This window comes from Haliaeetus albicilla, chromosome 5 (assembly GCF_947461875.1).
Source record: "Haliaeetus albicilla chromosome 5, bHalAlb1.1, whole genome shotgun sequence".
NCBI classification, from domain to species: Eukaryota; Metazoa; Chordata; class Aves; order Accipitriformes; family Accipitridae; genus Haliaeetus; species Haliaeetus albicilla.
Window position 1 is genome coordinate 26,705,855 of NC_091487.1, and position 26,577 is coordinate 26,732,431.

At 55.4% G+C, this 26,577-nt stretch overlaps 3 protein-coding genes across 7 annotated transcripts in view; 2 read left to right on the plus strand and 1 right to left on the minus strand.

Annotated features, from left to right (window-relative positions):
* Positions 1 to 16,355, plus strand: part of LTBP2 (latent transforming growth factor beta binding protein 2) — a 98,582-nt gene extending 82,227 nt beyond the window's left edge. For all 3 annotated transcript variants that reach the window (XM_069783877.1, XM_069783875.1, XM_069783876.1), the window contains 20 exons: positions 125 to 250; positions 446 to 574; positions 995 to 1,114; positions 2,061 to 2,180; positions 2,390 to 2,512; positions 2,710 to 2,835; positions 5,304 to 5,426; positions 5,731 to 5,856; positions 5,954 to 6,076; positions 6,306 to 6,437; positions 7,639 to 7,764; positions 8,528 to 8,671; positions 8,946 to 9,137; positions 9,260 to 9,340; positions 9,975 to 10,103; positions 10,352 to 10,492; positions 10,733 to 10,900; positions 11,440 to 11,715; positions 11,947 to 12,096; positions 15,455 to 16,355. In XM_069783877.1, the coding sequence (XP_069639978.1) occupies positions 125 to 250; positions 446 to 574; positions 995 to 1,114; positions 2,061 to 2,180; positions 2,390 to 2,512; positions 2,710 to 2,835; positions 5,304 to 5,426; positions 5,731 to 5,856; positions 5,954 to 6,076; positions 6,306 to 6,437; positions 7,639 to 7,764; positions 8,528 to 8,671; positions 8,946 to 9,137; positions 9,260 to 9,340; positions 9,975 to 10,103; positions 10,352 to 10,492; positions 10,733 to 10,900; positions 11,440 to 11,715; positions 11,947 to 12,096; positions 15,455 to 15,621 (2,822 nt within the window). In that variant the 3' untranslated portion in view covers positions 15,622 to 16,355. The remainder of the gene's footprint in view (positions 1 to 124; positions 251 to 445; positions 575 to 994; positions 1,115 to 2,060; positions 2,181 to 2,389; positions 2,513 to 2,709; positions 2,836 to 5,303; positions 5,427 to 5,730; positions 5,857 to 5,953; positions 6,077 to 6,305; positions 6,438 to 7,638; positions 7,765 to 8,527; positions 8,672 to 8,945; positions 9,138 to 9,259; positions 9,341 to 9,974; positions 10,104 to 10,351; positions 10,493 to 10,732; positions 10,901 to 11,439; positions 11,716 to 11,946; positions 12,097 to 15,454) is intronic.
* A 661-nt stretch (positions 16,356 to 17,016) lies between these two features.
* Positions 17,017 to 19,170, minus strand: NPC2 (NPC intracellular cholesterol transporter 2). The gene is made up of 4 exons (XM_069783888.1): positions 19,017 to 19,170; positions 18,828 to 18,935; positions 18,417 to 18,589; positions 17,017 to 17,799 (listed from the first exon to the last, which is right to left on the minus strand). The coding sequence occupies exons 1-4, from the start codon at positions 19,099 to 19,101 to the stop codon at positions 17,713 to 17,715; spliced, it is 453 nt and encodes a 150-aa protein (XP_069639989.1). The 5' UTR covers positions 19,102 to 19,170; the 3' UTR covers positions 17,017 to 17,712.
* A 3,491-nt stretch (positions 19,171 to 22,661) lies between these two features.
* On the plus strand, positions 22,662 to 24,911 carry ISCA2 (iron-sulfur cluster assembly 2). 3 transcript variants are annotated; one of them, XM_069783890.1, is made up of 4 exons: positions 22,662 to 22,852; positions 23,743 to 23,911; positions 24,050 to 24,165; positions 24,356 to 24,911. In XM_069783890.1, the coding sequence occupies exons 1-4, from the start codon at positions 22,677 to 22,679 to the stop codon at positions 24,528 to 24,530; spliced, it is 636 nt and encodes a 211-aa protein (XP_069639991.1). In that variant the 5' UTR covers positions 22,662 to 22,676; the 3' UTR covers positions 24,531 to 24,911. The 3 variants fall into 3 exon arrangements, with proteins under 3 accessions (XP_069639991.1, XP_069639992.1, XP_069639990.1); XM_069783891.1 differs by lacking the exon at positions 22,662 to 22,852 and adding an exon at positions 23,469 to 23,590; XM_069783889.1 differs by lacking the exon at positions 22,662 to 22,852 and adding an exon at positions 23,504 to 23,626.
* Positions 24,912 to 26,577: the final 1,666 nt, after the last annotated feature.

Genomic DNA, 26,577 nt, shown 5'->3' on the forward strand with positions numbered 1-26,577 from the left:
CAGCATCGCTCTCTAAGAAGGGGAGAAGCAGCCTCCCTCCCAGTGGTGCTGGGGAAACAAGGCAGATGCCAGACTCGGTGCACCCTTTCGGTGCTGCCCCCAACCCCATGCTTTCCCCTCCCAGGGGTCAGCAGCTGTGCCTCTTCACCCCTCTCCTGCGGAGCCGGCACTTGCGTGCTTACCCCAGAGGGATACAGATGCTTGTGCCACCCCGGCTATACGTTGGACCCCAGCCGCCTCCACTGCATTGGTAGGTTGGCACCTCCTCTGCCTGCCGGGCTTCGATGGACCATTTGGTCCTTCAGGGTCCTGGGGGAAGGTTTTCTGGCAGCTCTGCTGAGCCCCTGCCCACTTGCTGCACCGCGGGGCTGGCAGGGGTTTGGCAGGGGTCTGGCAGGCAGCTGCAGGTGGTGACTGCCTGTCTTCCTTCCTTGCCTGTGCACAGATGAAGATGAGTGCCTGAAAGATCCTTGTGCTGGAAAAGGTCGCTGCATCAATAGCGTGGGCTCTTATTTTTGCCTCTGCTACTCTGGGTACATCCTGGCTGTTTCAGAAGGCAAGCAGAGCTGTGAGGGTAAGTAGTGTCCGCCTGGCACAGGGCTGCCACCTCCTCGGGGTGCCTGCCACCCTCATGCTCTCTCATGCCTGTGCACACACACAAGCACTCATGTACACAGTGCACACACATATGCACACCTGTGCACCCTCCCTCCCCACAGGCCTGCCCACAGACAGCCTGATCCATGGGGATCACCCTCTCCTGCTTGCTCAGGGACAGGACCTTGCCCATGATCATCTGGGCCGGAGCTTGCAATGCCAGCCCTGATCACTGCTTCATGGCAAAGGGGGTGCTAAGACAGATGGGGGATGGAGGAGAGCCTGGGCATGGGTCCCCTAGGCAGAGCGCTGCAGGTGGAGCAGCTCCTCTCCTGCACCCAGCCTTCCACATGCTGGAGGGGGAAGACTTAAGGACTGTCTCCCTGTCTGTTGCCAGATCGAGATGAGTGTGAGCAGCCCTCTACCTGCCGGGGACAGCGATGCATCAACACCCCTGGCTCCTACCGCTGCGAGTGCAAGGAGGGCTTTGCCATGGGTCCCAGAGGACAGTGTGAAGGTGAAGCTTGCTGCTCCCTGTTCCCCTGCCCCTCCTACGCACCCTGTGCACGGCTGAACACCTTCTTTCCTCACCGCTCCATGTCTCCTGGAAGGGAGGAAGGACCCCCCCATGTCTGTCTGCCCTGTACTCTCCCTGAGGGCTGTCTGTCTTCTTCTCTGCCTGCAGGAGGGACAGGCTTTCCTGGGCAGAGAGGGGAGTTCTCCCAAGATCCTCTCCCACCTCCCCAGGGAGATCCCCCACGACCAGTCCATGCCAGGTTCCCATTCTGGGAGGAGTTGCCCATCCATTTTCCTGCCACTTTTCCTCTGTCACCAGACCCTCATGCTGGCAAGTGGACTGCAGGGAGAGCAGGCTGCAGAGACTCAGGCCACCTGTGCCCACAGCATCCCACTCACATGGCATGACCTGGGCCCTTGAGAGCATTCAACCTTGTGAACATACAATGTGCCTGATCAAAGATCCCACTTTCTCAGTAGGTCATCTCCAACAGAGAGTGGGAGACTATTTTAGGAGGCAGTATGAGAAATGGGGCATGCACAGAATGCTGCTCCCCCCGCATGGCCTCCAGAAAGCACTTGCCTTAAGGACTTGCTGAGCTGGAGGCTGCATCCTAATCATAGTTATGAAGGTCCCAGGTGAAACAGCCCTGCACAGATGTTCTCTGATCCCTTTTTCTGCCCATGCACATTCCTGGCCTTGGCAACACCCTGTGGCAGTAACTTTTGCTGCTGGATTATGTCAGCCCTCAGGTGTGGGTGTAGGATCCTGAGTGGTAAGTGGGACTAGAAGAAGTGTTGCCCAAGACCTGGCAAACTTGTCTCACTTCCTCTTGGGCATCGCTGTCCCCCTGAGGGGGAGTCTGAGGATCCAGCTGGCAGGGACATCCTGGAGAAGGCTGCACTTTTCACCTTTGGGAGCCTGAAAGGAGTGTGTTTCTTGGCAGATGTCAATGAGTGCGTGGATCCCAGCCCCTGCCGCAGTGGGAAGTGTGTCAATACGCTGGGATCCTACAAGTGTGTCAGCTGTGGGGATGGCTACCGGCCCAGGAATGGGAGATGTATTGGTGAGGAGCTTGGGCTGTCTCTGGGCAGCACCCTCACCCCCCACAGAAGTGCTCCCTGCAACTCTCACAAGGAGCAGGGGCACAGGCAGCACCCTTCTCCCGCGGGCAGCCAGCCTGCATGGCCAGGGCACAGCACCCTTGTGGCCTGGGTGGTGGGGACGGCCCTGTGCATCCTCCCATGCCATGTTGGCCTCTGCTGTGTCACGCAGACGTGGACGAGTGCCTTGCGGAGGGGACTTGTGCTCATGGACGGTGTGTCAACCTGGACGGCTCCTTCCGCTGTTCCTGCTACCAGGGCTATGAGGTGGCAACTGATGGGAAAAGCTGCCAAGGTACCAGGGGGCTGTGGGTCCAGACCCTCTGAAGTGTCATGCACCCAATCCAGAGGTTTCCCTAGGCTCTTCCTGAGCGCTTGGCTCTGCCTGAGTCCTGGCCACCATGTTGGCTAGTTCTCTCAACACATCTGCCCCGGTCATGGTTACTCCGCATCATTCCCACTCATCCTGCTCTCCCTCATGTGCTTATGCAGACATCGATGAGTGCACAGCCCAGGCTGCCTGTCCCTCTGGACTCTGCCTCAACACGGAGGGCTCCTACTCCTGCACGGCTTGTGACGCTGGCTACACCGTCTCCAGAGATGGCAGCATGTGTGAAGGTATCCCTTTCCCAGGGACAGAGGAGCGGGTGCTGGAGGGAATGAGGGAAGAGACATTGCAATAGCTGGGTTACTGGTGGGGCCTGGGGACTTCCTTTAGCCTTGGGATCCGTCTCCAGCTCTTTAGCTCTGATCAGCAGAGAGCATGGGGCGCTGCAAGCAGATGTCACCTAGAGCAGCAGGAAGATGGTCTTCCTCACGCAGGAAGAGGATGGGGGGGAAGGATTCACTGATGAGACTCCTGGACTAATGATGACCTGGGGGATGCTGACAAAGGCCAGCGGAGTACAGGAGGCCTGGAAACATGGGCAGAGGAGTTGTGTGTGGTTCAGTTCAGAACCATGTGCCTGGGAGCACATGCCCCAAATGTAGGTCCTCAACAGAGGGAGAAACCTTGGGTCCACAGCCAGTGGAGAGACTGTGGGCACCCATGTTTCATCATTTTTCCCCAGCCCCTAATGTAACTTGGACATGTTTAAAAAGGAAAGCTTAGTTCAAGGGCTCTGCTGTGCCAGGTATGCATGGCAGTTAACACCAGCATTGATCTATGTTGGTTGCATTGCTGAGACATGAGAGCACTCCATCCCAGCCTTATAGCCTGACTCCCCCAGCACAGGCATGGAAATTCCCTTCCTGGTGATTGCCCCCAGGGGACGTCCTGGGCTTGAGATGGCTTGAGGCAAATTCCCTCTTTGGAGCAAGGGAACGGAGGGGGCAGAGCTGGCAAAGGTATTTGTTTAAAGATTGGCCGTGTGCTGTAAATTTCTCTCTGGAGCACTGCAGAGCTCTACAGCCTCGACATAGCTGGCAAACAGAAGATCTTGCCTTTGATATGACTCTCAGAACACCCCCCTGCATGGGGGCCTCCAATGGGGAAGGAGAGGGAGGCTCTCCTCCTTCTATTCTCCTCTGTTTTAGTGTCTGAAAAAGCCAGTGTGAAATGAGCTTATTTTCCAACTGATTTTTGGGTGCAATGGAAGAACCATGGTTTGATCACTTCCATCTGCTCTCCCCCTTTCCCAAGACTCCATGTGAGCCCCTTCTCAGCCACCTTGCCCCAGCCCTGTCACGAGGGCACCTTATCAGGGTTCGATACTGTTTGGGTCACACTGACCAGATGGCAGGATGGCATGTTCTTCCCTGCCTTGGCTGGTGGCCTTGTCTGTGGATCTGGGTTTCATATTTGAAAAATGATAAGGGTTTCATGATAGTTTTGTGATAAATAAACTAGGTTATGGTTCATCTCCAGAAAGATTCAAGAATATTGCTACTTGCAACCCTTTGAGACTGAACAGCTGGGAATCCTGCCCGGAGGCAGTAGGGAGCGATGTTCATTTATGCCTCTGGCATGCTCAGTGCTCTGCGAAGGGGAAGAGGAGGTCCCTGCCCTGTGCCAGTCTCAGGACTTTAGCTCCTGGCAGGGGAGAAGAGTAGAGCAGGACCTTCTCTACTAGCACGTCTTCTGCTGCCTGCACACCAACCCATCCTTCTGATTAGCAGTGCCCTCCAGTGCTTCCCCCTACCTCATGGGCCTGCAGGCAACAGCAGTCTCCTGGCATCTCGCAGCCCTCTGTCAGAGGGAAGCTACCCCTCTCTCCTCTGCTGTGAGCAAAATCCTCAGACTGCCAGCAGGCTCTGTCCAAGGCCTGTGGAACTTGGGTGGGAGAGGGTTTGTGGAGCTCTGCAGCTGGGTAAGAGCTGATGTAGGCCCCCCAGCCAGCTTTGCCAGGAGGACATTGTAGGCAAGTCTGGCAGGCAGGAAAGCATTGCCGCATAAGGTATGGCTGGTGCTGGCTTACTTTCCTGATGTTTGCTCTTTGTGCGTTTGGCTGGAGAGAGGGTTTGTCAGCAACTGTGGCTCTGCACTGGCCTCTCGGTGGTTCTGGTACCCAGTGCAGAGCTCTGCTGGAGGTGGACACTGGGGTTAGCAGTATCCCTGTCCTCACAGAATCACAGAATGGCTGAGGTTGGAAGAGAGCTCTGGAGATCATCTTGTCCAATCCCCCTGCTCAAGCAGGGCCACCTAGACCCAGTTGCCCAGGACCACATCCAGATGGCTTTTGAATATCTCCAAGGCGGGAGACTCCACGACCTCTTTGGGCAACCTGTGCCAGTGCTCAGTAACCCTCACAGTGAAAAAGTGTTTCCTGATATTCAGACAGGACCTCCAGTGTTTCAGTTTGTGCTCATTGCCTCTGGTCCTGTCACTGGGCACCACTGACTTGGTGCTGGGATCCAGTTTATCTTGGTCCCCATGATGGAGGGGAGTAAAGGGTCTGAGCTGACTCCTCACGCCCCAGTAACAGGGAGTCTCTGCCCTCATCTCAGTGTGACGGTGTGGTCTGGGAGGGCAGCTCAAACCCACTTTGCAGGCCAACAGCTGCATGATGGCTTCCCTGGGTGGGGATCTTCTCCAGTGGCAGCAAGAGCTGAGGCCTCACTCTGTGATGTGCCCTTCTGCTTGGCAGATACCGATGAGTGTGAGGACCCTGCTGTTCAGTGCCTGGGGGGAGAGTGCAGGAACACCCCGGGCTCCTACGAGTGCCACTGCCAGACTGGCTTCGAGCTCATTAACGGCACCATGTGTGAAGGTACAAACCCCATCCCTGCAGTCCTCTGGGTCCAGGACATACAGCCTCCCTATGGATCCCCCTTCTTTCTCGGCAGGGAGAAAGGGCAGGTGATGCCACCATGCATGGCACATCCATAAGGTTGTAGCCAAATGCAGGATTACCATGGACAGGGAAGATCTCTGTCTCCATGGCAAGAAAAGCAAGGGGCCATGAGCACTGCAAGAGCTGCCTATAAGAGACTGGGGAGAGGGAATCCATGTGGCTTTGGTGAAGGGTGTCCCCCAGGGCCGGGTGCGTGGCCCTGACTCTGCTCCCTCTGCAGATGTGAATGAGTGCCTGAACAGCGAGATCTGCAGCCCCAGTGGCGAGTGTCTCAACAGTCATGGATCCTACTTCTGCATTTGTGCTCCTGGCTTCTCGAACACGGCTGGCGGAGTCAGCTGCCAAGGTGAGCTGGAGGATGGCAGTGACATACCTTTGGTCCTGCCCTCTGTTCCCTCCCCTGCTGTGAGGTCCAGGTTGATGATTTTGGCCTGATTTTGCAGATGTGGATGAATGCACAGACAAGTCCCGGTGCTCGCAGGGCCAGTGCCTGAACACAGAAGGCTCCTACAGGTGTCTGTGTGAAAATGGGTTCAAACACTCACAGGAGACTGATGACTGCGTGGGTGAGAGCTCAGTGTTGGGGAGATTAGCCCCCTGGGACTTGGGGGGATAGATGCAGCCAGTGCAGGGGGCAGGGCAGTTCTGCTCCCAGCACCCAAAGTTGCTGGTGACTTGTAAGGAGGACTAGCAATGGCTCAGGGCCTCCAGCCAGCTGAACTTGACCCACGTGCTGCAGTGAGCAAGCAGGGTCCCCGTCTGACCATCCTCATCCCCTTGCCCTTCTTCCTGCAGACGTGGATGAGTGTAAAGAATACGGGGATGCCATCTGTGGCACGTGGCGGTGCCAGAACAGCCTGGGCTCCTACCGTTGTATTATGGGCTGCCAGCCTGGCTTCCACTGGACCCCCTTGGGTGACTGCATTGGTGAGTATGGCCCTGGGTGTCCCTGTCTCTCCTCCTGGCAGTGACAGGGTGGCTGTGGGACATCTCTGCCAGGGGCGCGGGGGAGAAGGAGGAGGAGGAGGAAACGTGTGGCTGGTGGAGAGGCAGATAATGCTGAGAGTTTGTTTTCTTGGCTGAGCTGCCTGCTTGTGTCTAGACTTCTCTCTTCCTGGCATCTGGAACAGACACTGCATTGTGCTGCTTTCCGCTCGGGGAGAGTCCTGGGCAGGTTACAGCCATTCCAGGCTTGGGGCTGGACCACAGCTCCCTGTAGGCTGTGCTTGCTGGGGCTGCTGCCTGTGCCTGTCACCTGCCTGGCAGGGCTGGGTGAGGGCAAAGGCTGCTGGTACCACTATGTGCTAGGCTGGGGACTCTGGGTTTGGAGTTCAGGCTCCAGCAAAGAGGAAAGAGCAAAGGGCTTTCTACAGTTTTTGAGGCTCCCCCCGGCTCAGGGAAGGCTGCAGCAAGGAGGAGCTGCTGCCAGCCTCTGGGCTGCTCCAAGACTCAGATTTAGCATGTGGAGATACTCCTGGCCTTGGGAGCAGCAGGCTGGGGGCACGCAGCTGCTCTGGCTGCTCCAGGGAAATCTCTCCCATCCAGCAGTAGGAGGGGAGCGGGATGCAGCCAGCAGGGCTGTAAACCTGCCCTCTGTAGGCAGAGGACCCGGTTGTGACTGTCCAACCCCACCAGGCTGGGGCAAGGCAGAGATTACTCCCTGGCACTATAGCAGTTGGAGAAAGACCAGCTCAAGAAGAATGGGGCAGGAGGGTATCATACTATATCTTTCTGCTCTTGCTCCATACACTTCAGTTGCACCCTTGTATCTCCTGCTGATGTGAGCCTGTAGGCTCTGTGTCCCTTTATGCCTCTGCAGGGACCTGTGCTACCCTCAGTCACCCCTGCCAGCCACCTCCCACGCTTCACATCCGTTTCCCATTCCCACTTTGCTCCTGTTGCTCTATCCACGTGGCCTCTTTGCAGCTCTGGATGTTGCAGGAAGCATCTCTTAATATGTGCACTCATAGCAGGGGAGTGAGTGGGGCAGCCAGACACAGTCCCTCACATCAAGGGAATGCCTGCCCCATCCCCAGGTCTTGGGGTCAGAGCAGAAGGGCCTGGACACGGGGGGCTCCATTGGGAGAGGTGGGGTCTGGGGCAATTCCTGCTCTCCGCTCTGCTGCAGATATAGATGAGTGTGCCAACGAGACGCTGTGCGGGAGCCATGGCTTCTGCGAGAACTCAGATGGCTCCTTCCGCTGCCTCTGCGACCGTGGCTATGAGAGCTCGCCCTCTGGGCACTACTGTGTTGGTGAGTGTCCCATGATCACTCTGCCAGTCAGTGAGGGAGAGCCATCAGCGGATGCCAGGCTGGTGTCCCCGCTGTGTGACAGCTCCCAGAGCATGGGCAGGGACTGCATCTGCACGTGGAGAATCCCAGACATGGACAGGGCAGCTCGTGGAGGCAAAAATCCTCCCCTTAGCACAGCAGATCCTTGAGACTGCAAAGGAGCAGGGCTCTATGAAAAAGTGAGTGGCTCCCAGTGAACATGGAGCCCTTCTCTGTGCAGGTGGAAAGGAGGTGCTCAGGGGCTGGAGGCACTGAAGGTGCTAGAGAGGTACTTTAATGGGTGCCTGGAGAGAACAGGCAGGGTGTAATATAAGAAAAAATGTTTTCACCATGAAGACAGGCAGGCAGTGGAACAGATGCCTAAGATGGCTGTGCAGTTGCCTGCTTTAGAGGTTTTAAAGACCCAACAAGACAAAGCCCTGAGCAGCCTGGTGGGATCCCATAACTGACCCTGCTTTGAGCAGGGGTTGTGCTACATACCTCCGACGATCCTGTGATCCAGTGACTAACTGCAAGCTGGAGTCCAGGCTCCTTGAATCCACTGAGAGCAGGGCAGGAAGCTCTTGCCAGACTTGTGCTGAGCCATGGTGTGAACAGAGCTCTCAGCTTGTCCCTAGCAGCTTACATCTCCCTGCTGAAGGGTGACCCCATGCAGCAGACCATGCACAGGCTGCCCATGCAGAGGCAGGGCTTCCGCTGCCCACCACTGCCACTTGCTTTGCAGATGTGAACGAGTGTGAGCTGATGGTCGCTGTGTGCGGGACTGCGCTTTGTGAGAACGTGGAGGGATCCTTCCTGTGCCTCTGCCCCAGCGACCATGAGGAGTATGACACAGAGGCAGGGCAGTGCCAGCCCCGAGCAGCCATGGGTGAGTAGGCAGCTAGGACAGAAGCATGGATGGCAGCTAGAGCAGGAGCGTGGTAGCCCTGGCTGGGGTGAGATAAAGCTGAGGGGCTGCCAGGGCTGTACAAGCCCATGCAGGCATGGGCAAGCTTTTGTCTGGGGAGAGCTGAGGAGCCTGAAAGCGGCGACCTGGGAAGGCCATGCTGCCAGTGATGGGTGTGCTCTGGGACCTCCTAGGTGTGGGATGCTGCGTTGGGGTGCCAAGGACCCCATCCCGTCCCTGCTCTGCTGTCTTCTAGAGGGCCCCGAGACACACGCAGCCCACCTCTCTGACAGTGCAGAGCGCAAGCAGTGCTACTACCACATCAGTGATGTTCGCCTGTGTGACAGTGTCCTGGCCAAGAACATCACCAAGGAAGAGTGCTGCTGTACTGTGGGGGCAGCCTGGGGTGACAACTGTGAGACTTACCCCTGCCCCATCCCAGGCACAGGTAGGACTCTGGCCCCTCGACACCAGGCAAGGCCTGTGCTCTGCCTGCCAGCTCCACCTTGGTTGCACTAACAAGCCGTTTCTTTTCTTTCCATCTCCCCTTGGCATCTGCTTCCTTGCTAGTGGAGTACCAAGAGATCTGCCCTCTCGGGAAGGGCTATGTTCCCCAGGAAGATCTGCTCTCAGGAAAAGTCTCTTTCACAGGTACTAGCGCCGTTTTCTCTCATTTCTCCCAGGGGGAAGAGGGAGGGTGCTGTGCAAAGCCCTGCATGGAGATGCATCCACAGAAATATCTCCCTGGGGCTGTGGTGGGGGATGCTAACACCCTGCTGCTGCTTTCCTCCATCCAGAGAAATCCCAGATTGCCAGTATCACCGAGCTGGAAGTGGCCCTTCTTCCAGTCCTGCCTCACTGCTGGCAGTGATTCTTTCTTCGTACAATTCTCCCATGCCCATTTTGAACCAGGGATGGGGTCTAGTAAGACACAACCCTTCCAGTTACTGCTCAGATCTCCCAGTGGCTGGCTGGCTCAGTCTTTGGCACTTCATCTCCAGGGGCTTGTGTTCTCAACCTTCCAGAAACACACATGAATTTCCTATTTGTGAAAGTATTCTGTTCCCCACCATCCCTCGCCCTGCTCTGCCTGTGTGTGCTTCCCCCTCTGCTCTCAGGCATGGAGCCGGTGGGACAGGCTGGGGGGGGGGGCTCACTTGGGGACCTGCCAGTGATCCAGGCCAAGGTGCCGTGCCGGCTTTCTGCAGGTACAACACCCAGCCCGCCTTGCTTCCACGGCTCTGCTCCCTGAGATGCTCTCTCCCTCCCTCCATCCCTCCCTCAGACATGGACGAGTGTGAGATATTTGGCTCCGAGTTCTGCCGCAACGGACAGTGTTTGAACACGGTGCCGGGCTACAAGTGCTTCTGCCGTACGGGCTACTTCTACGACTCCAGCAGGCTTGAGTGTGTTGGTAAGATGGTCTCAAAGTGCAGCAGGCACCCCACTGCGCACAGAGGGACAGACGTGCTGCTGCACCCAGAGTTGTCGCTGCTGCCTAGGCTACAGGGCCAGGTCTGGACAACAGGCTTCCTGGGACCCTCCTGGGGAACGAGAGAGGAGGTGGCAGGAGCCCCTGAGGTCCCCATTTGGGGAAAGGGAAGGGTCATATTGCTCATGTCTGCCAGCCTGAAACATTGCTCTGTCCTTGTGTATGGGTAGACCAGGACGAGTGTCAGAACGAAGTGTACTGCATCAATGGCGAGTGCCTGAACACAGACGGCTCCTACCACTGCTTCTGCAGCCTCCCTCTTGTGCTGGATGCCACTGGCAATCGGTGTGTGAACCTCTCCAGCAGGGCAGGTGAGCCCGGGCCCCCGCCACAGCACACCTTCGCCCTGCACATCCTGCCCCACAGCTGGGTCTCCCGGCAGGGAGCAGCAGGTGGGGGCTCAGTGTCAGGCTGAGGTGTGCCAGCATCAGCACAGTGTGCAGCCATGGCAGGGGGGGCAGGAGCTGGAGCACATGGTCATCCCTCTCAGGACAAGGTAGGGTAGCACTCTTCTGGATCTTCATGGCATCCTTTGCTTGTGTCACTGACAGATGCCTTGGAGGAGTATGAAATCCACCTGGATGTCTGCTGGCAGACCGTTGCCGACTACATCTGCCAAGACCTGCTGCATGGCGAGCAGACCACGTACACCGAGTGCTGCTGCCGGCTTGGTGAAGCCTGGGGCCAGAACTGTGCGCTCTGCCCGCACAGGTCCTCTGGTGAGCGGGGCGGCGTGGGCAAGCATCCCCTGGCAGAAGTGGGGACGGACTGGGCTGCCAGTGGTCATGTCATGCAGAGTCAGCCACGTATGACTGCAGCAAGGGTTCCTCTTGTTGCCTACATTGCCAAAGCCAGCGCAAGGAGTGGGTGAACCCACCACTTCTCCAGGGCTGAGCTGCACCAGTGGGTAGGATGTACCTGAAACTGGTTTGCAATGAGTCCAAGGTGTTCGAGGGGAGAGCTGCTCTGTGCATCCCGCTGCTCCTGCTTAGCTTAGGAGAGGTGAGGCAGTGGCAGCCGGGGATGGGAGCACATTGGGAACTAGGCTTCTTGCTGCTCAAGAACTTGGTGGCCCCAGACAGGAGCTGGTCTTCTCAAAGACAGGATCCCATCAGCAAACTACAGAGCTGCAGCTTTGGAGCCCATTGAGCCCAGCAGGCCTGGCTCTGCTGGCCTGGTGTGGATCTACCCTCTCTGGCCATAGTGGACCTATCTCTCTTGAGCCAGGCTGCTGACCCTTTTCTCTCACTGCTTGCAGCTGATTTTGCTTTCCTGTGTAATGGGGCCAGTGAAGACAGTGAGAGAGGGGCTGAGCTCCGAGAAAGACCTAGGTATGAGTACGCACCAGGCTTGGAAGACCCCCACTATGGCCTTCCCAGCCCCGATACGGGCCCCTACTACAACTACCTGGAGTCCGAGTATGGAAACCCCGATGCTGGTTTCCCTCGGAGGGAGCCCAACAGCGAGTATCACGGCAGACCTCTCCACCACAGCCCAGGGCGGTCCCCGCCCCGCTACCTGCCCAGCCAAACTGGTGAGTACTGGGAGACACAGAGACGTGCCTTCCCTCCCAGCCTGTGTCCATGGGGACTGCCTGGCAGCTCCCACCCCGGCCAGGGGGCTCCAGGCTTGGAGCAAGCTCTGCTCCTGGCAGCTCTGAGTCGGTCCTGGCCCCACCGGCACCGTCTCGCCGCGTGCCCCCCATGTCCCCTCCACAGCTGGGCGGAGGATCACCCTGGTCTGACACCACCTTGCCACCCTCCAGGTCTCTACGAGGGCTTTGAGGGGCTGCAGGCTGAGGAGTGCGGGATCCTCAACGGCTGCGAGAACGGGCGCTGCGTGCGCGTCCGGGAGGGCTACACCTGCGACTGCTTTGACGGCTTCCAGCTGGACATGACCCGCATGGCCTGCGTGGGTGAGTGGCGGCCGGGGCCAGCCCCGGGGGCTGCCGGGCGGGGCAGCCGGGGCTGTGCGGGCAGCCGGGCCCCCGCATTCCTTGCCGGCTGCCGCTCTCTGGCGGTGCTGGCCGGGACAGCTGGCGGAGGAGTCCCGGCTCTTCCTAGCGCTTCCTTCCCGTAGACCTGGGACGACCTTCCTGGAGGTTCAGGCGGCCACTTTCTGCTGGCAGCTAGGGCACCGCTGGGCATCACGGGGAGCCCCTGATGGCTCCCTTTGCGTAACGCTCTTGTATTATCACCAGCCACTGTGACTCTATCCCTGATTAATTTCCTCTACGTTCGCCATTGCCCTGATGAAATTCCTCACTTTCCACCCTGCCCTATGAGGCACTGTCTCTAAAGCTTCTCTCTGCATTTCCTCTACATCCCTATGCCATGTCTCCATCCTTTTCACAGTGCAGCTTCCCCAAGCCAGCTGAGGCCCCGGGCGCTCAACAGAGCAGATGCAGACTCTCCTTTTCCTTAGGCACGGCACTTACTGCAGCTCCCAGCATCTTTATTGCATGACACAATCATGCAGCTTCATACAGAACCTGTGGTCTCTCTCCCTCCCCAAATGCTGCTGGGCAGAACGGCTGCCTGAGCTTTTACTCCCCGTTCTGCATTTGTGCACCGTTTCCCTTTCTTTGGCCACAGTGCTTTGCATTTTCCTTCAGTGAATTTTGTCTGGTTGATTTTGGACCGCTTCTCTGCTTGATCAGAATGAGTCTGAACACTGCAAAGTGCTTGCAGTGTGGCATCACACAGATGATACATTTTATAAGCATGGGGATTCTTCCTTCGTCCACCTTAATGACAACATCTGGATGGATTAGGGGTCAGGACAGACCCCTGCTTAAATGGCTTTTATTGTAACAGCCAGGTATTGCTAATTACCTTTGGAGTGCAGCTTTGCAGCCCATTGTGCAATTGCCGCATTTTTACCTAGCCTGTATTTTCTCTGTCTGCTTGAGTGTCATGTGAGAGTGTGTTGAAATCTTCACTGTGGCCAAGGCACATCATATCCACCACTTCTCCCTTATCTGACAGACCAGTTATCAGGTCAGCAAAGGGAACCAGATTGGATTAACGTAATCAGGCTTTAACAGATCTGCATCAGCTATTTAATGACCCTGATATCCTTTGGAGGGTTGTGACCTAATCACTCACAAACCTGGTCTGCTTAAGGGAATGGGGGTGACCAGTCTGTAATTCTGGATTCTCCCTTCTCTGTTTTTGAAGGTAGTTACCAAATTTACCCTTCCTTGGGTCTCTGAGACCTCCTTTACCCTCCATCTCAGAGAGAACTGCCAACTTTTCAGGGACTGCAGGAGCATTAAGCATGTGAAGATGAGTTGCAGCAAGCCTTTAGCAATATGAATGTAACTGCTTTACCTAGCCAATTGTCGAACCTCTCCATCACAGTGTGGCCTTTCCCTCCCTGTACTCCTGCACCCTCGTTTAAACACTTCAAACATGGTCTGCACCCTGTCTGGTCACCACAAGCATTTTTATGATGACTGGAACAAAGCCCGCATTAGCTGCTCCAGCCAGCTTGGCTGGCTTTTGTTTCCTCTGTCGATAAGGACCAGACAACATTCCCCATTGTTTCCTGCTAACATATTTATGGAGCCTTTGCTTGTTGCTTTTCCTGTCCTGGACTAATTAGCACTCATTTTACACTGGAGCCTGTCCTGTTCCATTCCCCCCCCCCCCCGCCTTCAGTTCTCCTACATGGTGCTTAGTGATCCCCATGTTTTTACCTTGCTGACTTCAGGCCTTTGGAGTACTCCTGTAGCAGCTGCAGTGCTTCCCTTCTTGCCTCCCTATGGGGCTAGCTTGCCCTTGTCCTGCAAGATGGGCTGCCTGCCCCCAGCCCTGCCTGAGTGGGCAGGCTCCAGGGCTTGGTGCACACCGCTGGCACTACTCTGCTACTTCTGGCTTTCAGGTGCCTCTGGGCTAAAGTAGCCTTGTTTTACTTCTCTCAATTTAGTGGTCCACAGCCAGACCAGCCTGCCTGCTTTTCCCCCTTTTACCTTTCCCTGGAGCCCCCAGCAAGGCTGCCTCCCCCCACTTCCCAGGCTGCAGAGCACGTCTTCCCTGATGTGCTGCCTAACATCTCCTCCTTGGGCTTCTGAGCAAGCCCGTCCCATCCATGGCGATGTTCTTTTCCTGAGATTTAGCCTGTTCAGCCATTGCTTTGGCTGCATATGAAGGCTGCCTTGTTCCCCAAGCTCTCTCATCTCACTCTTCCCCTCTCTTCCTCCTCCCTCCCATGACTGCTGTGCTTCCTCCCACCGTGCCTGGAGGTTTTGCTTCCAGCCTCCCTCCCAGGGGTTGCACTTCCCTTTCTTTGCCAGATGGCCCCCTCCACCTGTGCTACAGATAACCCGAGGTCCCCAGGGTGGCAGAGCTCTTCAGTCCTCCTGGGGGTCTGTCGGTCACTGCTGGGGGCCTTCACTCTCCCTTGGGTGGGCAGCTGAACCCATCAGCTGCTCCTCACTCCTCCCTGCTGATCTGGGGGGGGGGGGTTGAGGCTGGAATTTGTGGTCAGAGGGCTTGGACCTGCCTTGGTAGGTGAGGATTTGGGCTCTGGAGGTCCTGTGGGTGCAAACAAGGACTCTGGGGTGCGCAGGGATGCTCTGCCTAGCTGGTGGCCCCACCACAAGTTGGGGTAGCATGGGCAGACTTTTCCGGGGAAGTGCATTTAGCAGAGCAGACTCGTCGCAGTGGGGCAGCTGCTGTAGGGCTCGCATACACGCTCTAGCCCAGTGGCGAGCCAGCTAAGTGAGCCCTTTGGCACAGTTTGCAGGTTAATAAAACAAGCCCTTGTTTGTGCAGTGTGAGGTCCCTCTGTGTTCTGGTCCTGGAGGTGATAATCAGCCTCTCAGGGCCACCATCATCTGCCTTCTTGGCCTTGTCAGATCAGGAAAGGGTGTTTTCCAAGGCTGAAGGTGGCCTTTCTCCCAGATCTTATGCTAGCACAACTTATTAGCAGGAAACTGCTAACCTGAGGGTGTCACCAGCTGCAGAGCATGGGGGGGCCCTTATCTGGTGTGCATTGCTGGGGGGGGGGCGTGTGTGCTCCTTCCTGTGCTGGGTGATGCCAAATGCTGGGGGTGTCACCCTTGGGGACTGAGGGGGCTCTGTGGATGTGCTGAGGGGTGTGGGAGGCTGGTGGGGTCATGGTGGGCATCCTGGAGGTGTTGGGGAGGGGCATAGGGCACCTGTGCGGGAGGGCTGGGAGGGAATGGCAGGGGCACAAGGAGATCTTGGCTGCAGGCTGGGACTGCTTACTCTGCCACTGACTCACCCCTATCCTTCTCCTCCTTGCAGACATCAACGAGTGCGAGGAGGTGGGTGGCCCTGAGCCCCTGTGCCGGGGTGGCACCTGTGAGAACACTGAGGGCTCCTACCGCTGCCACTGCTCACCAGGCTATGTGGCCCTCGCCCAGCCCCACCACTGCGTACCCCAAACAGCCCAGCGCCCAGCGGCAGCGTAGCTCTAGGGGAGCGGCAGTGAGGGTGCCCCCGTCCAGTGCGTGGCTCTGGCACCCAGGACCTGGGAGCACGGAGAAAGGCACCCCGGGGCTGCGGGTGCTTCGAGGCTCTTCGCTTCTTCCCCTCCGAAGCGCACAACTTCCCCACCACCTCGCTGTACAGGGCAGGGCTGAGCTCCCAGCCTCTGCAACCCCCTCCACCCTGCCAGCCCCTGCCGCAGCAGAGCCCACCCTGGACCCCAGCACCCGGCACATCGCCCCGTGCTGTGGAGGCTCACAGGACACCTTCCCCTGCCACGCAGCCCCAGCCTACCCCTCTTGCCCTGCCGAGAAAGGGGCTTCATCTCCCCACCACTGCTGCACTGACCTAGCGACAAGCCTCACCCACATCACGGGTGCTGGCCCCGCTTCTTGTGAAGCATCCAGCCCCTAGGCCAGAGCTTTGAGGGGGGGGTCAACCCCAGCTTTCTAAAGCTACTGCCTAACCTTGGGGCACAGGGGAGAGGCCGGAGGGGCTCCAGGGCCAGCTCTCCCTGCAGCCAGCCCAGGCGCATTCCTCAGCCCCGCACTTTGCCTTCATGCCCCACACCGGCTGGGCAGCGGGAGGGGAAAGCAGGTCCAGCTTCCTTTCTGTAAAGCTGTTGGTGACCTTTTTTTTTAACCGAGTCTGCTGGAAACTTCTCTCATGTTGTTAAATAAAACATTTATTTTGGGCCTCTGTGGCTCAAGACACTGGGGCTGATCAGAACTGTGCTAGTTTTGCCTCTGCCAAGGGGCATGAGCCACATCCTCCCTGTGGGTCCAGCCTAGCAATGCCACCCCACTCTCATAAGCCAATTCTTACCTCTCTCACACTGGCACCCAGCCTCCTCCCGCTCCTGAGCGGAGACCCTTGCCAGGCCAAATACTTGCTTATCTCCCCAGCCCGGTGCCTGTCCCAGGAGCCAACTCCAGCCCCCACAGACAGCACCGCAGTTGTAGCTGTTCACACACAAGGGGGCTGCAGTTTATGCAAAAGAGCATGTAGGTTTCTGCAGTTGGTTCTTGGGCAGGTCTGGGAGCTGCTTTTCCAGCCCCAGAGCCCTCACTAGAAATGTCTTTACCTATGCTGCAGCAAGCAAGGCCATGTTATACACCACCACCTCCTCAGAGAGCCTTTGCACAATTTCAGGCCAGCACAGGACCAGCAAGGCAGGAGCACAGCCAGACATCACCAACTGGACACCCTGGCAGCCAGGAGCAGATATGCCTGGCTGCTTGCAGGTCACCTACACTCAGGCCAGCATGCCACCTCCATCCATGCCTTCAGCTGAGAAATAAGACCAGCCCACCCCCAACTAGATGCCCACCACTCTGCTTTTCCTCCTGCTCCTCTCCACTCACAGAAGACAACACAAGCAGATTTTGTCTAGCCTTTATTAAAAGGAAAGTTATAAAAAGAGGTTCAGGAGCTCCCAGCAGCTCCGAATTAGTAGTAGTGCAAACCATTGGTTAGAGAAAGAATCATCCCTGCAGAGACATCGAATGCCATTTGGCTTTGCATCCACAAAAAGGAAGTTTTCCCAGCTGCAGTCCTGCCAGCTTGAGTAGGGGCCCAGGACAGAGCAGGCTGCCAGCTCAGGGAGTCTCCCCTCCTTCCCTCTCCTTCAGCTGCATGGATGGCAAATGCAAGTCCCAGGGGCATCCTGATTGCGACAGAGCAGAAGTGCAGGAGGGTAGATGCAGCCAGCATTCTACAAGAGGCACTGAAGGGGTTACCAGTTAGCAGCTCAGACACTAGCCAGGTTCATCGCAGAGAAATTCCTTTGTGAGGACAGAGGGCTCCGTTTCAATCAACTAAAGCACCTCCAAGAACAGGTGGAGGATGATGCTCAGTCACTCCTACCCCTTGAGCTGCTGTGAGAACACCCCAGGGGACTCTAAACAGAGTAAGAGCCCTCTGCCCGTGGCTGACCTTGCAGGAACACAGTACTGGCTGCTCAGAGGCTGCAGAGCTCTGAAGGAAGCAGTAAGAAATGCTTATTATATAAAATAATTTGGCCTGTGTTGTCTTCTGTTTTTCCCCTCCCCAAGCCCTACTAATGGCAGGGCTTCTCAGCTGGTGATCTGCACTGGTATCTTCCAGCAGAACAACATCTGGTCCTGGTCATCCACCAGCTCCCACTTCACAATCAGTTTAATCTGAAAAAGAGAGAAGAGCAGAGGGAAATAGAGTGTTCAGGAGACTTTAAGGCAAGGACACGGGGAGGGGAGTCATCACTTGTGTGGAGCAAGGAGGTCCTGGGAGTTCTGCACAAAGAGGATAGCGCTAGGGCATTGCCCCCACAGCAGTAGGTGAGCCACGTTCATGCAGTGACTCCTGGAGTATCTTACATGGATGGAGAGTTCTGTTGCGTGACACAGGAGACCTCCACACACTGCACTTGGATCTCCACTCTGAATAAGTGGAGTGGAAACACCCTGCAGCCTCCCAACTGAACTGCACCCTGGAATCGAGCACCCCCAGTTTGGGAGCATTTGGCTGAATGCAGCAGGCTCTGTAAGGAGACATACTTGGACAGCTGAAGCCACTTCTCAGCAGCTGGAGCCGGGCTGCTTCCTCTGCTGGGTCTATCCCAAAGTGGGAAGTTGAGACAGGGTCATACTCACAGCAGAAGTGCTACCCAATAGTCTGAGGAGCCTTCTAACCTCTTCCCTCCCCTCCACAGGACAAGGTGTCCTTCCTTAAAGGCAGGTGGTGGGACTGTCCCAGGAATGATGGCAGCTCTGAGGAGCAGACCAGCTGCCTGCTTACTTACACTGGGGTACTCGCTCTTCACAGGGAGTTTATTCAGGTAGCTGTAGGAATGGCCCTTCTGAATGGGGCACTGGATCCCGGACTTGCATCCATCAGGCTCAGGAATGGGAAAGGGTATGTCCACGTGCAGCATCTCACCGTACACTCTCGCTTTGCTGCCCTGGCTCTCGATCTCTGCAGAACACAGAGAAGCGTGAGCATGGCACCGGAGCAGGGAACACATTTCTACCTTACACCCTCCCCTCCACATACCCTGAAGGCTGCAAGAACACGACTAAGGGACACTCTTCCTCCCCGGCCACTTCTTCCCACCCAGACCCCTCTCCGGCCACCCTTCGCCACTCCTCTCCAAGCAGTGGGACAGAGGCGATTGCCGCCCCTCTGGCACCCCAGCTGGGGAAGCGATACTTACTGCTGGCGAAGGTGACGTTGATGCTGTAGGATGTCCCCTTGTGGAGCAGGCAGGGCTGCGTGGGGCAGGGGCTCACGTTCACCTCTTGGATGCTGCCGTCTTTGGAACCTGCAAGGAAGAGCCGGGGTTACCGGGCCTTCTCCGCCTGCTGACCGCCCCCTCGCCCCGCGGCCGGCCGGAGCCACTCACCGCAGTCGACGAAGCGGAGGGGCTCAGCCAGGGCGGTGGCGGCGGCGCCCAGCGCCAGCAGCAGGGCGAGCGGAGAGGGCACCATGGCGGCGGCGGCGGCGCGAACGGCGGCGGCAGCGGCTCCGCGGGGTCACATGAGCGTGGCGGCCCCGCCCGCCGGTCAGCTGGGGCGCGCCCCGCCCGCGGGGCCGGGCCGGGGGCGGGGGTCGGCCGGGGCCGCCGCGCCTCCCTCCCGGGCGGTTTCCGTGGAGCCGGGTGAGGCTGGACCGCGCTCCCCTGCCGCCCCCGGTGCGGTGGCCGAGGCTGCAGCCTGGAAAAGGGCAGCGGATACACCGCCGTGGCTCCTCCGGTGCAGGAGAGGAGAGGACAGCGGGGGGGGGGGGGAGGGGGAGGTTACTGTGATGGAACTCCAGCGCTTGGACAGACAGACAGCCTGGAAATCCCCGCTCCTGGGCTGTACTGGCGCATTCAGTGCTAAAGGGCAGCGGCTGGAGGACACGCTCGCGTACAGCCAGTGCGATCGGCTGGGAAGCTCTTTCACTGCTTCTGCTGAGAGGGGAAAAAATAAACATGAAGAAGCTAGCGTAGTAGACCGGCCTGTGGCCTTACTTGTTACTTACTCCATCATGTTCTGCAGGTTCAAAGCTGCCCGTACAACGCGAGTGCCGAGAGTTACATCTACTAAGTAATTGGCGTGGCTGCTGCCGTGCAGAGAGTGCGCACAAGTTAGTCCTGCTTCTTAAACTTGTGAAACGCCAGAGACTCCCAGCTTTATGCTGTGGATGCTGAGACAAACCAGGGGACAATTAAAACACTTCAGAAAGCATTTGACCCAAGCTAAAGTTTACAGCTTTTCACCAATTTCACGTGGTAGCAAGTGTTACCCTTAAAGGGGTCATGTCAGGAACACAATGGAGAGAAAGGCATGTGAGTGCTGATTTGGTAGGAACAGAGCTGACACAGCTTGCCCCCTTCGGACCTCTGTCCCAGTGAGGTGTCTGCCTACTCAGCTTCAGCTGCGCTGCCAAGTGACTCAGAGGTGAAACCCCCACGCTTTGCTCAGGCTCTCCACAAAGGGTGTCACACCAGAAACCCCAGAGGTGTTAGCAGGACTGAGCGGGACTTGCTCTCATGTGTCTCTGCTGAGCAGTTTAGCTCTTCAGAAGAAAAGGGATCCCTTCCTTCAGAAAGGGGTGTGGGGTGCTTTTTTTTTTTTAAAGGATTCTGAGTAAGCATTCGGTTTGTAGAGGGCTCAAAAAACCCCAAAGACCCTGCTGAGACTAAACCGTATATTTAAGTCCACCTAGCACAATTCATAACCGAACCAGATAAACTCTTTTCCTTGCGCATGGGAACTCATGCCCTTAGAAAGGCTTTTCTTCCCCCCATCCTTCAAGTCTTACAGATGGTAAGCAAAGCCGCCTATCTGACTGCAAGGAACAGAAGTGCAGTAGGGTCAGAGCAACACCATAAACTGCCGTCACACATTCACAGGATAAGCACTGTCATGCTTGGGAGCAAATTCCACAATGCATTAAATCAGGAAGCCTCCCTGTGAAACGGCTCAACAGATATCTTCTCTTCACAGATGCTTTTGCACAGCGGCAGTGACTACACACATACAACTCTACACGTATTTCAAAGGCTTTGAACTAAAAATCATTGAATCTAGGATCAAAATTAACACATCTATTCCCCCCCAGACCTGGATTAATAAAAAGCCTAAGAAGTGTAAGTTTGTAAAATTACAGCCAAGGCCTTTACACAAGAAAGAAGCAGAAACCTTCTGCCCAAGGTTTTTAGCTGGTATCACGCATTACCATCATGCCAGTTTTGCAATAACAGCACTAAAGCTTAGATTGCCCAGGGCAGCATAAGCATTATAGGCCAAACAGACCTTGCTTTTAGGCTCATGCCCCTTTCAACACCTGATACAGGACATGGGCCTCCAGGTCACCTTGGAGCCCCAAATACTTCAGAAAGACTCGATTCAGCTTTAGGCTGGTCTCATTATTTTGCAGACAGAGCTCCTCCCAGATTACCAACATCTCAGGGAGCTTGTGCTAACATGCAGAAACACCAGGAGAAAAGGCTAAGAAAGCCAACAGATAAATTCTTTCCAGCAAGACTGATACTCAAGTTCTTAATTTCTGTAATCCAACCAACTCTATTACATGAGGAAAAAGTCTAAGGTTCCACTTTATGAGCTACCTACACCCAATGAATCCAAATCCCTCTAACAGCATTGCACTTGCAGCTCAGTAAACAGATGCACCTGCAGGCACTACAGCAGCAGTGAATACAGAAGTCAGGTTCTCAAGAAAATCCACATACAGAGACTAATCAATTTTACCATTCTTTCAGCCAGAACATGCTCCTTTTGATACAGACCGTCAGAATTCACATCAAAATGCATCACAATCCACTCTTGGATTCAACACCACACCGGAGGTTTTATTATCACCGGTTTCTGAAGCACTGAAACAAGTTCAGCTTTCCACCAAAACAGATAAAAGATGATTTAAGCATACACATTGCAGAGAAGAGTAGAGAAAAATACCTAGAGAATTCAACTCACAGACAAATCTCTTCAATACAGTGTGCTTAAAGAGAGCTAAAGGAACTCCCCAAACCCAGATACCGCAGACCAGAATGAGAAGGGGAAAACAAAACACAACCAAACCTAAAACCAGGTTACACTAAGCTGTCAGGAACAAGATGACCAACAAAATCACAGCCCAGGAAGGAAGAAAACCTAGACTGTAACTCTGGGTGAGAGAAAAACACCACCATAATACACAGCTAGCAGAAGCAAAAAACAGCCCAACAATAAGAAAGAGGTACAAAGAAGTAGCTGTTCTCCTTAGTTACACCCACCTCTCCTAGCTGCTCAAAAAATTTGCCTCCAGCACCTGAGTCACTCATCAGCATAATGGATTATTAATTAGATTAAATTAACTCTGAGTAAGGCCAGATGGCTTCTTTCTCATTCTTTCAGTCTGCAGTAATGATCTGAGCAACATCCCAAAGTGCCTTGAAGGTACTTGTCACACTTCGGACGCTTAACACTGGTAAAAACGAAGGCAATTAGAAAGTAAGAGTGTCTGTTTTCTGGGGCTATATCCATTCTCCAAAAGGTGCTGACAGTGACTATAGTCACAACACAAGGAAATGCAGTAGGATCGGTCTAATACACCCTGCAGGAGAGAGAAGGAAAGCTGGTGCTGTATGGAAAGCAGGCACGATTCCCCGCCTTTTCTCCCAGAGTTCTTGATTTGCTCCTTCGGATTTGTCTGCTTTTGGGATGCCACATTGATAATAACTGGAGAAACACCCCAATATGTTTTTAAAAACATTAAGTGTTCTGATGGTGGTTCATCAGCCACCGCAGGTACCTACATTAATACCAGCCCCCCCCGGGACTCTGCCTGTGATACTTTCCTGGCTTTATCTTAACGTTGTCAGAGTTCACCCAAGAGCAAGCAAGAGTAAACAGCTCAAACCAGTCTTTATTCACATGCTCAGGGTGGGACAAATAAGCAAAAGCATGTGGTAGCAAAAGCATGTGGCTGCAAAAGCATCGCCTTGCTTGGAGCGGGACGGGTGAGAAAGCAAACCATCACAGGGTCCCCTGACGTTCAGTCACCCTCTCCCGCTGGGATGACTGGTTTCCCTCCACCATCCCACTGTGTGACTCTCCACAGGCCTGGCCGGGGGCGAGGAATAGGATTCCTCCCCCAGAAGCACATGAGGAAGAAAGAGATTAAGACCCTTAACCGTGGGCGCATCCGTGAGCGACCGGCCAGACCGCTGTCACGGCAGATGATGGGGAGGAGGTGAAACCACCGAAGGAAACGTCCTTCAGGCGGCTACAGGGCAGGGCCGGCCGGGCTGCCGGGGGCCCGGCTCCGGCAGGGGGGAAGCCGGGAGCGGAGGGGACGGGAGGGACGGCGGGGGAGTGCGGGAGGCTGAGCACTAATCCCCTCCGCGGGGTGTCTGAGCTAAGCCCCTGCCTGGTAAAGGAGAGCAAACCAGAAAAGCCAGGACCGGGGAAAACCCCTAAAACCCCTTCAGTCGGGCCCCGCGTTTGCTCCCCTGCTCGCCTAACTCCCCCTGCGGCGGCTCCTTGATCCCCCTCGGGGTCTCTGGGTTCTGTTCGCGGTAAACAACCCTCACAGCTAATTCCAGGACAAACACGCTCTGCTAGAGAGCGCTGCCTTATTTATTGCATTGCTCCTTACTGGCTTGTTGCTGTTTATTTCCCTCCGTGAGCGTCACCGCTTCTGAAAGCGAACACCCCCAAGGCCTGACGGCGGCTCCGTGCCTTTGCCGGCGACTGCACCGCGCCGGCCGGGCCCGCCCGGCGGGGCGGGCAGCGCGTTGCCTAGCAACCCCCACCGGCTCAGCACTTCCGCCTCGGCGGGCGCCATGGCAGCCCTCGCCGGAAGCGGAGGCGGCGGGCAGCCAATGGGCGGGCGGGGGCGGGGCGCTGGGGCGGGCGGCGGGGGCAGTATGGCGGCGCCGGGGGCTCTGAGGGGCTGGTGGAGGTTGGCGTTGGGCGGCCGGATGAGGAGGTACCGCTCCGCGGCGGGCCTGCTCGGTCCCCTCGGGTAGGGCGCCGAGTCTCCCCGCTGTGCGGCAGGGGGTGGCGGGGGCCGGGGCCGGGGCCGCCCGGTGGCGGGGACCCCTCTGAGGCTGTTCCTTTCCTCCCCTCTCCCTGAAGCAGCTGGTGTCCCGCTCCGCTGCGCCGAGGACGAGCGCTGCCGAGGCCCCCGCCGCGCCCCGCCTGTGCGGTTAGCCGCCCGCTGCGGTGGGCATCGTCCTTCTCCCAGCCGGGCCCGACGGAGAGCGACCCCAGCGAGGGACAGGTCTTCCTCAGCGAGAGCTGCGTGAAGGTAGGGACCCCGGGAAGCAGCTTGGGTGCCTCTCGGAGGGATTTCCAAGCTGCCTGCTCTGCTGTGGGCACATAGGGGAGGCGTTTGAGTGTTTGCCGGTTTGTTCAGCAGGTCTTTTAATTCTCTCCTCCTTTGCAGAGGCTGCTGGAGATTACAGAAGGCTCAGAGTTTCTCAGGCTGCAGGTGGAAGGAGGTGGCTGCTCTGGATTCCAGTACAAGTTTTCCTTGGACACAGTTATCAATCCTGATGACAGGCAAGGGCAAAGGGGTGTAGTGGTGGTCAGGTGTGACTGTTCTTTGCAAAGGTGACGAGAAGGGGGTGTGTGATGTGACAGTACGTTGCGTTGAAGGGAGGAAGCCTGTGAGATAAGGAAAGTGCTCACGCAGTGCTTCTCTGTTGGGTCTGCAGCACAGTTAATGGTTAAATATGCTGCTTTTCTGCAGGGTGTTTGAACAAGGTGGTGCCCGTGTGGTCGTGGATGTGGACAGCCTGGCCTTTGTCAAAGGTTCCATGGTGGACTTCAGCCAGGAGCTGATTCGCAGCTCCTTCCAGGTGGTAAGCAACCCCCAGGCAGAGAAGGGTTGCTCATGTGGGACTTCCTTCTCTGTCAAATTCTGACTGGACTTCCCATGGATGGACACTGTCTGCAGAGACTTCCTGGCAGTCTTCAGAGGGTTTTTGCTTGTTGTTTTCCCAGCTGCTCCCTCTCATCTCCCTTATCCTGTAACACAGCTGTTACATATGACTCCAGCTGTGTGTGTGTCTGCACTGAGCCTATCTGAAAGACTTGTTGGCCTTCCCTTCACAAACACGAAGTAGCTGTGAGCACGCACACGGGAGCATCCTCAGCGCCTTGTGAACCACTGGCCAGGTGGTGCTGACTTGCCTACCCTGTCCTGAATGTGGAAGCACTTAACTGCTTGTCTCTGCAAGAGGAGGCTGTATATATGTGTGTGTGTTTATTGAAAGTTCCTACTAAAAGAAAGTCTTTGATTGGTATTGCTCATGCATTCTCGCACAGGTAGAATCTGGGTTCTTTCAGGCTACTGTTGCTTATTCCATGTCTTCCAGCTGAATGGGACTCGGGCTCTTTCTCCTATACACCTCCCAGTGTTGCTGACTCTCCACTTCCCAACTCACAGTGGGCTTTTCCAGATATTTCACTGTTCTCTTACCCAGCAGGCTTCTCTCGGTCCCAGGAACTTACAGTGGTTTTGCTGTCAGTCCCTGGGATGAAAGTTTTTACTTGTTTAGAGTAAGTGAAACTAAAAAAATTGAGGTAGGAAGAATTAGTAGCTTTTTTCTTTTCTTAAAAAAAAAAAAAAACAACTTGTGTATATATATAAAAATAAAATACACAGCCAGCCATCCCCCAGTGCCATTTTAGGCTGTTCCTAAACCTGGCTTGGAATTTTAGGTCATACAAACTCTCAGGTTTCATAGTGTGTCTGCTGCCTTCCCGTGCCAGCAGGAAGGGAAGTTCAGGTGACACAGGCAGAGGAGGATCTGAAGTACTGCTTAAGGGTCCTCAAGTCCTTTTGACTTAGTTGTCTGAGAATCTTTTCCATAACTTGCTTCACTGTTTAATCTCTGTCTAACTTTTGCCTGGTTTGATGAAAGAATGAAATCGCTCCTTTCCTTTCTGAAACTCCCATAGAATGGGAAATCTCGAAGTTTCCAGAACAACATCCTTTTGATTAGTTGTTTTCTGTAGTTTTTTATCTACCACTAGATGTCTTTTAAATCAAAGTGATTCACCTGCTTCTGGGTGAAAGGAGAGATGGGGAAGCTATTTTTATTCCCTCTCTTATGTTTTATCTGATCATAACCAAATTGTCTAAGACTCGAGTCTTTCACGTGAGTGTGGGAACACTGCATGACTTTGGTCTCAAGGAAACTGCTTACTGCTTATGGCAAACCATGAGCTTTTTAAGACTCTGTGCCACAGGCACTTTTGTTGTTAAGCTTCCCAAATGCCTTTCTAAACTAATCAGCAGTGCATATGTACAGCACTGATTTGCCTATTGATTTCTAGCATTCAGAGGGTTGATAACTAGTTTCAGTTTCATCCGTAGAAGTTACGAGAGTTTGTATGTGATCTGCTCTGACTGTCACATGGGGAATATGGATGGGATTTGGAGCAGCAGCTCTTTTCGTTTAGCCTTTTGCATTTCTGTTTCCTGCAGTCAACAAGTTCTACCTAGTTATGTTGCTATCAGAGGGAGCTGAATGTAGCACTGTCCCATTTTTTAAAAGGGAGCAAAAGGATGTGATTAAAAGACTTGTCTAAACCCCTGCAGGATGTTTTGGCCCTACCCTTATGCTCCCAGGTCTTGAATGTGATGTCATCCAGAACTGCCTTTGAAAAGTGTGAGACCTACAAGCTTGTGTAGGTAGAAAACATTAGATAAACTCCTTTTCTTTCAGCTGGGATAACTGAGCAATGAAAGTTGGTGGGAGGAATTGCTTTCTGGATCCGTTCTTGATCCATTTCACACAGTCTGACCTTGGTTAGGTCTCTTTCAGGATCTTTCATGGGAAATAAAAGTGCAGGAGTAGTGCTGGGGAGGTAGCAAACCAGTAGCTACCAAGGCGTTTTTTTCCCTAAACTAAAGCCTGCCTTCAGCCCCTGTAGGCATGCAGCCTTCATATTGAATTACTGTTC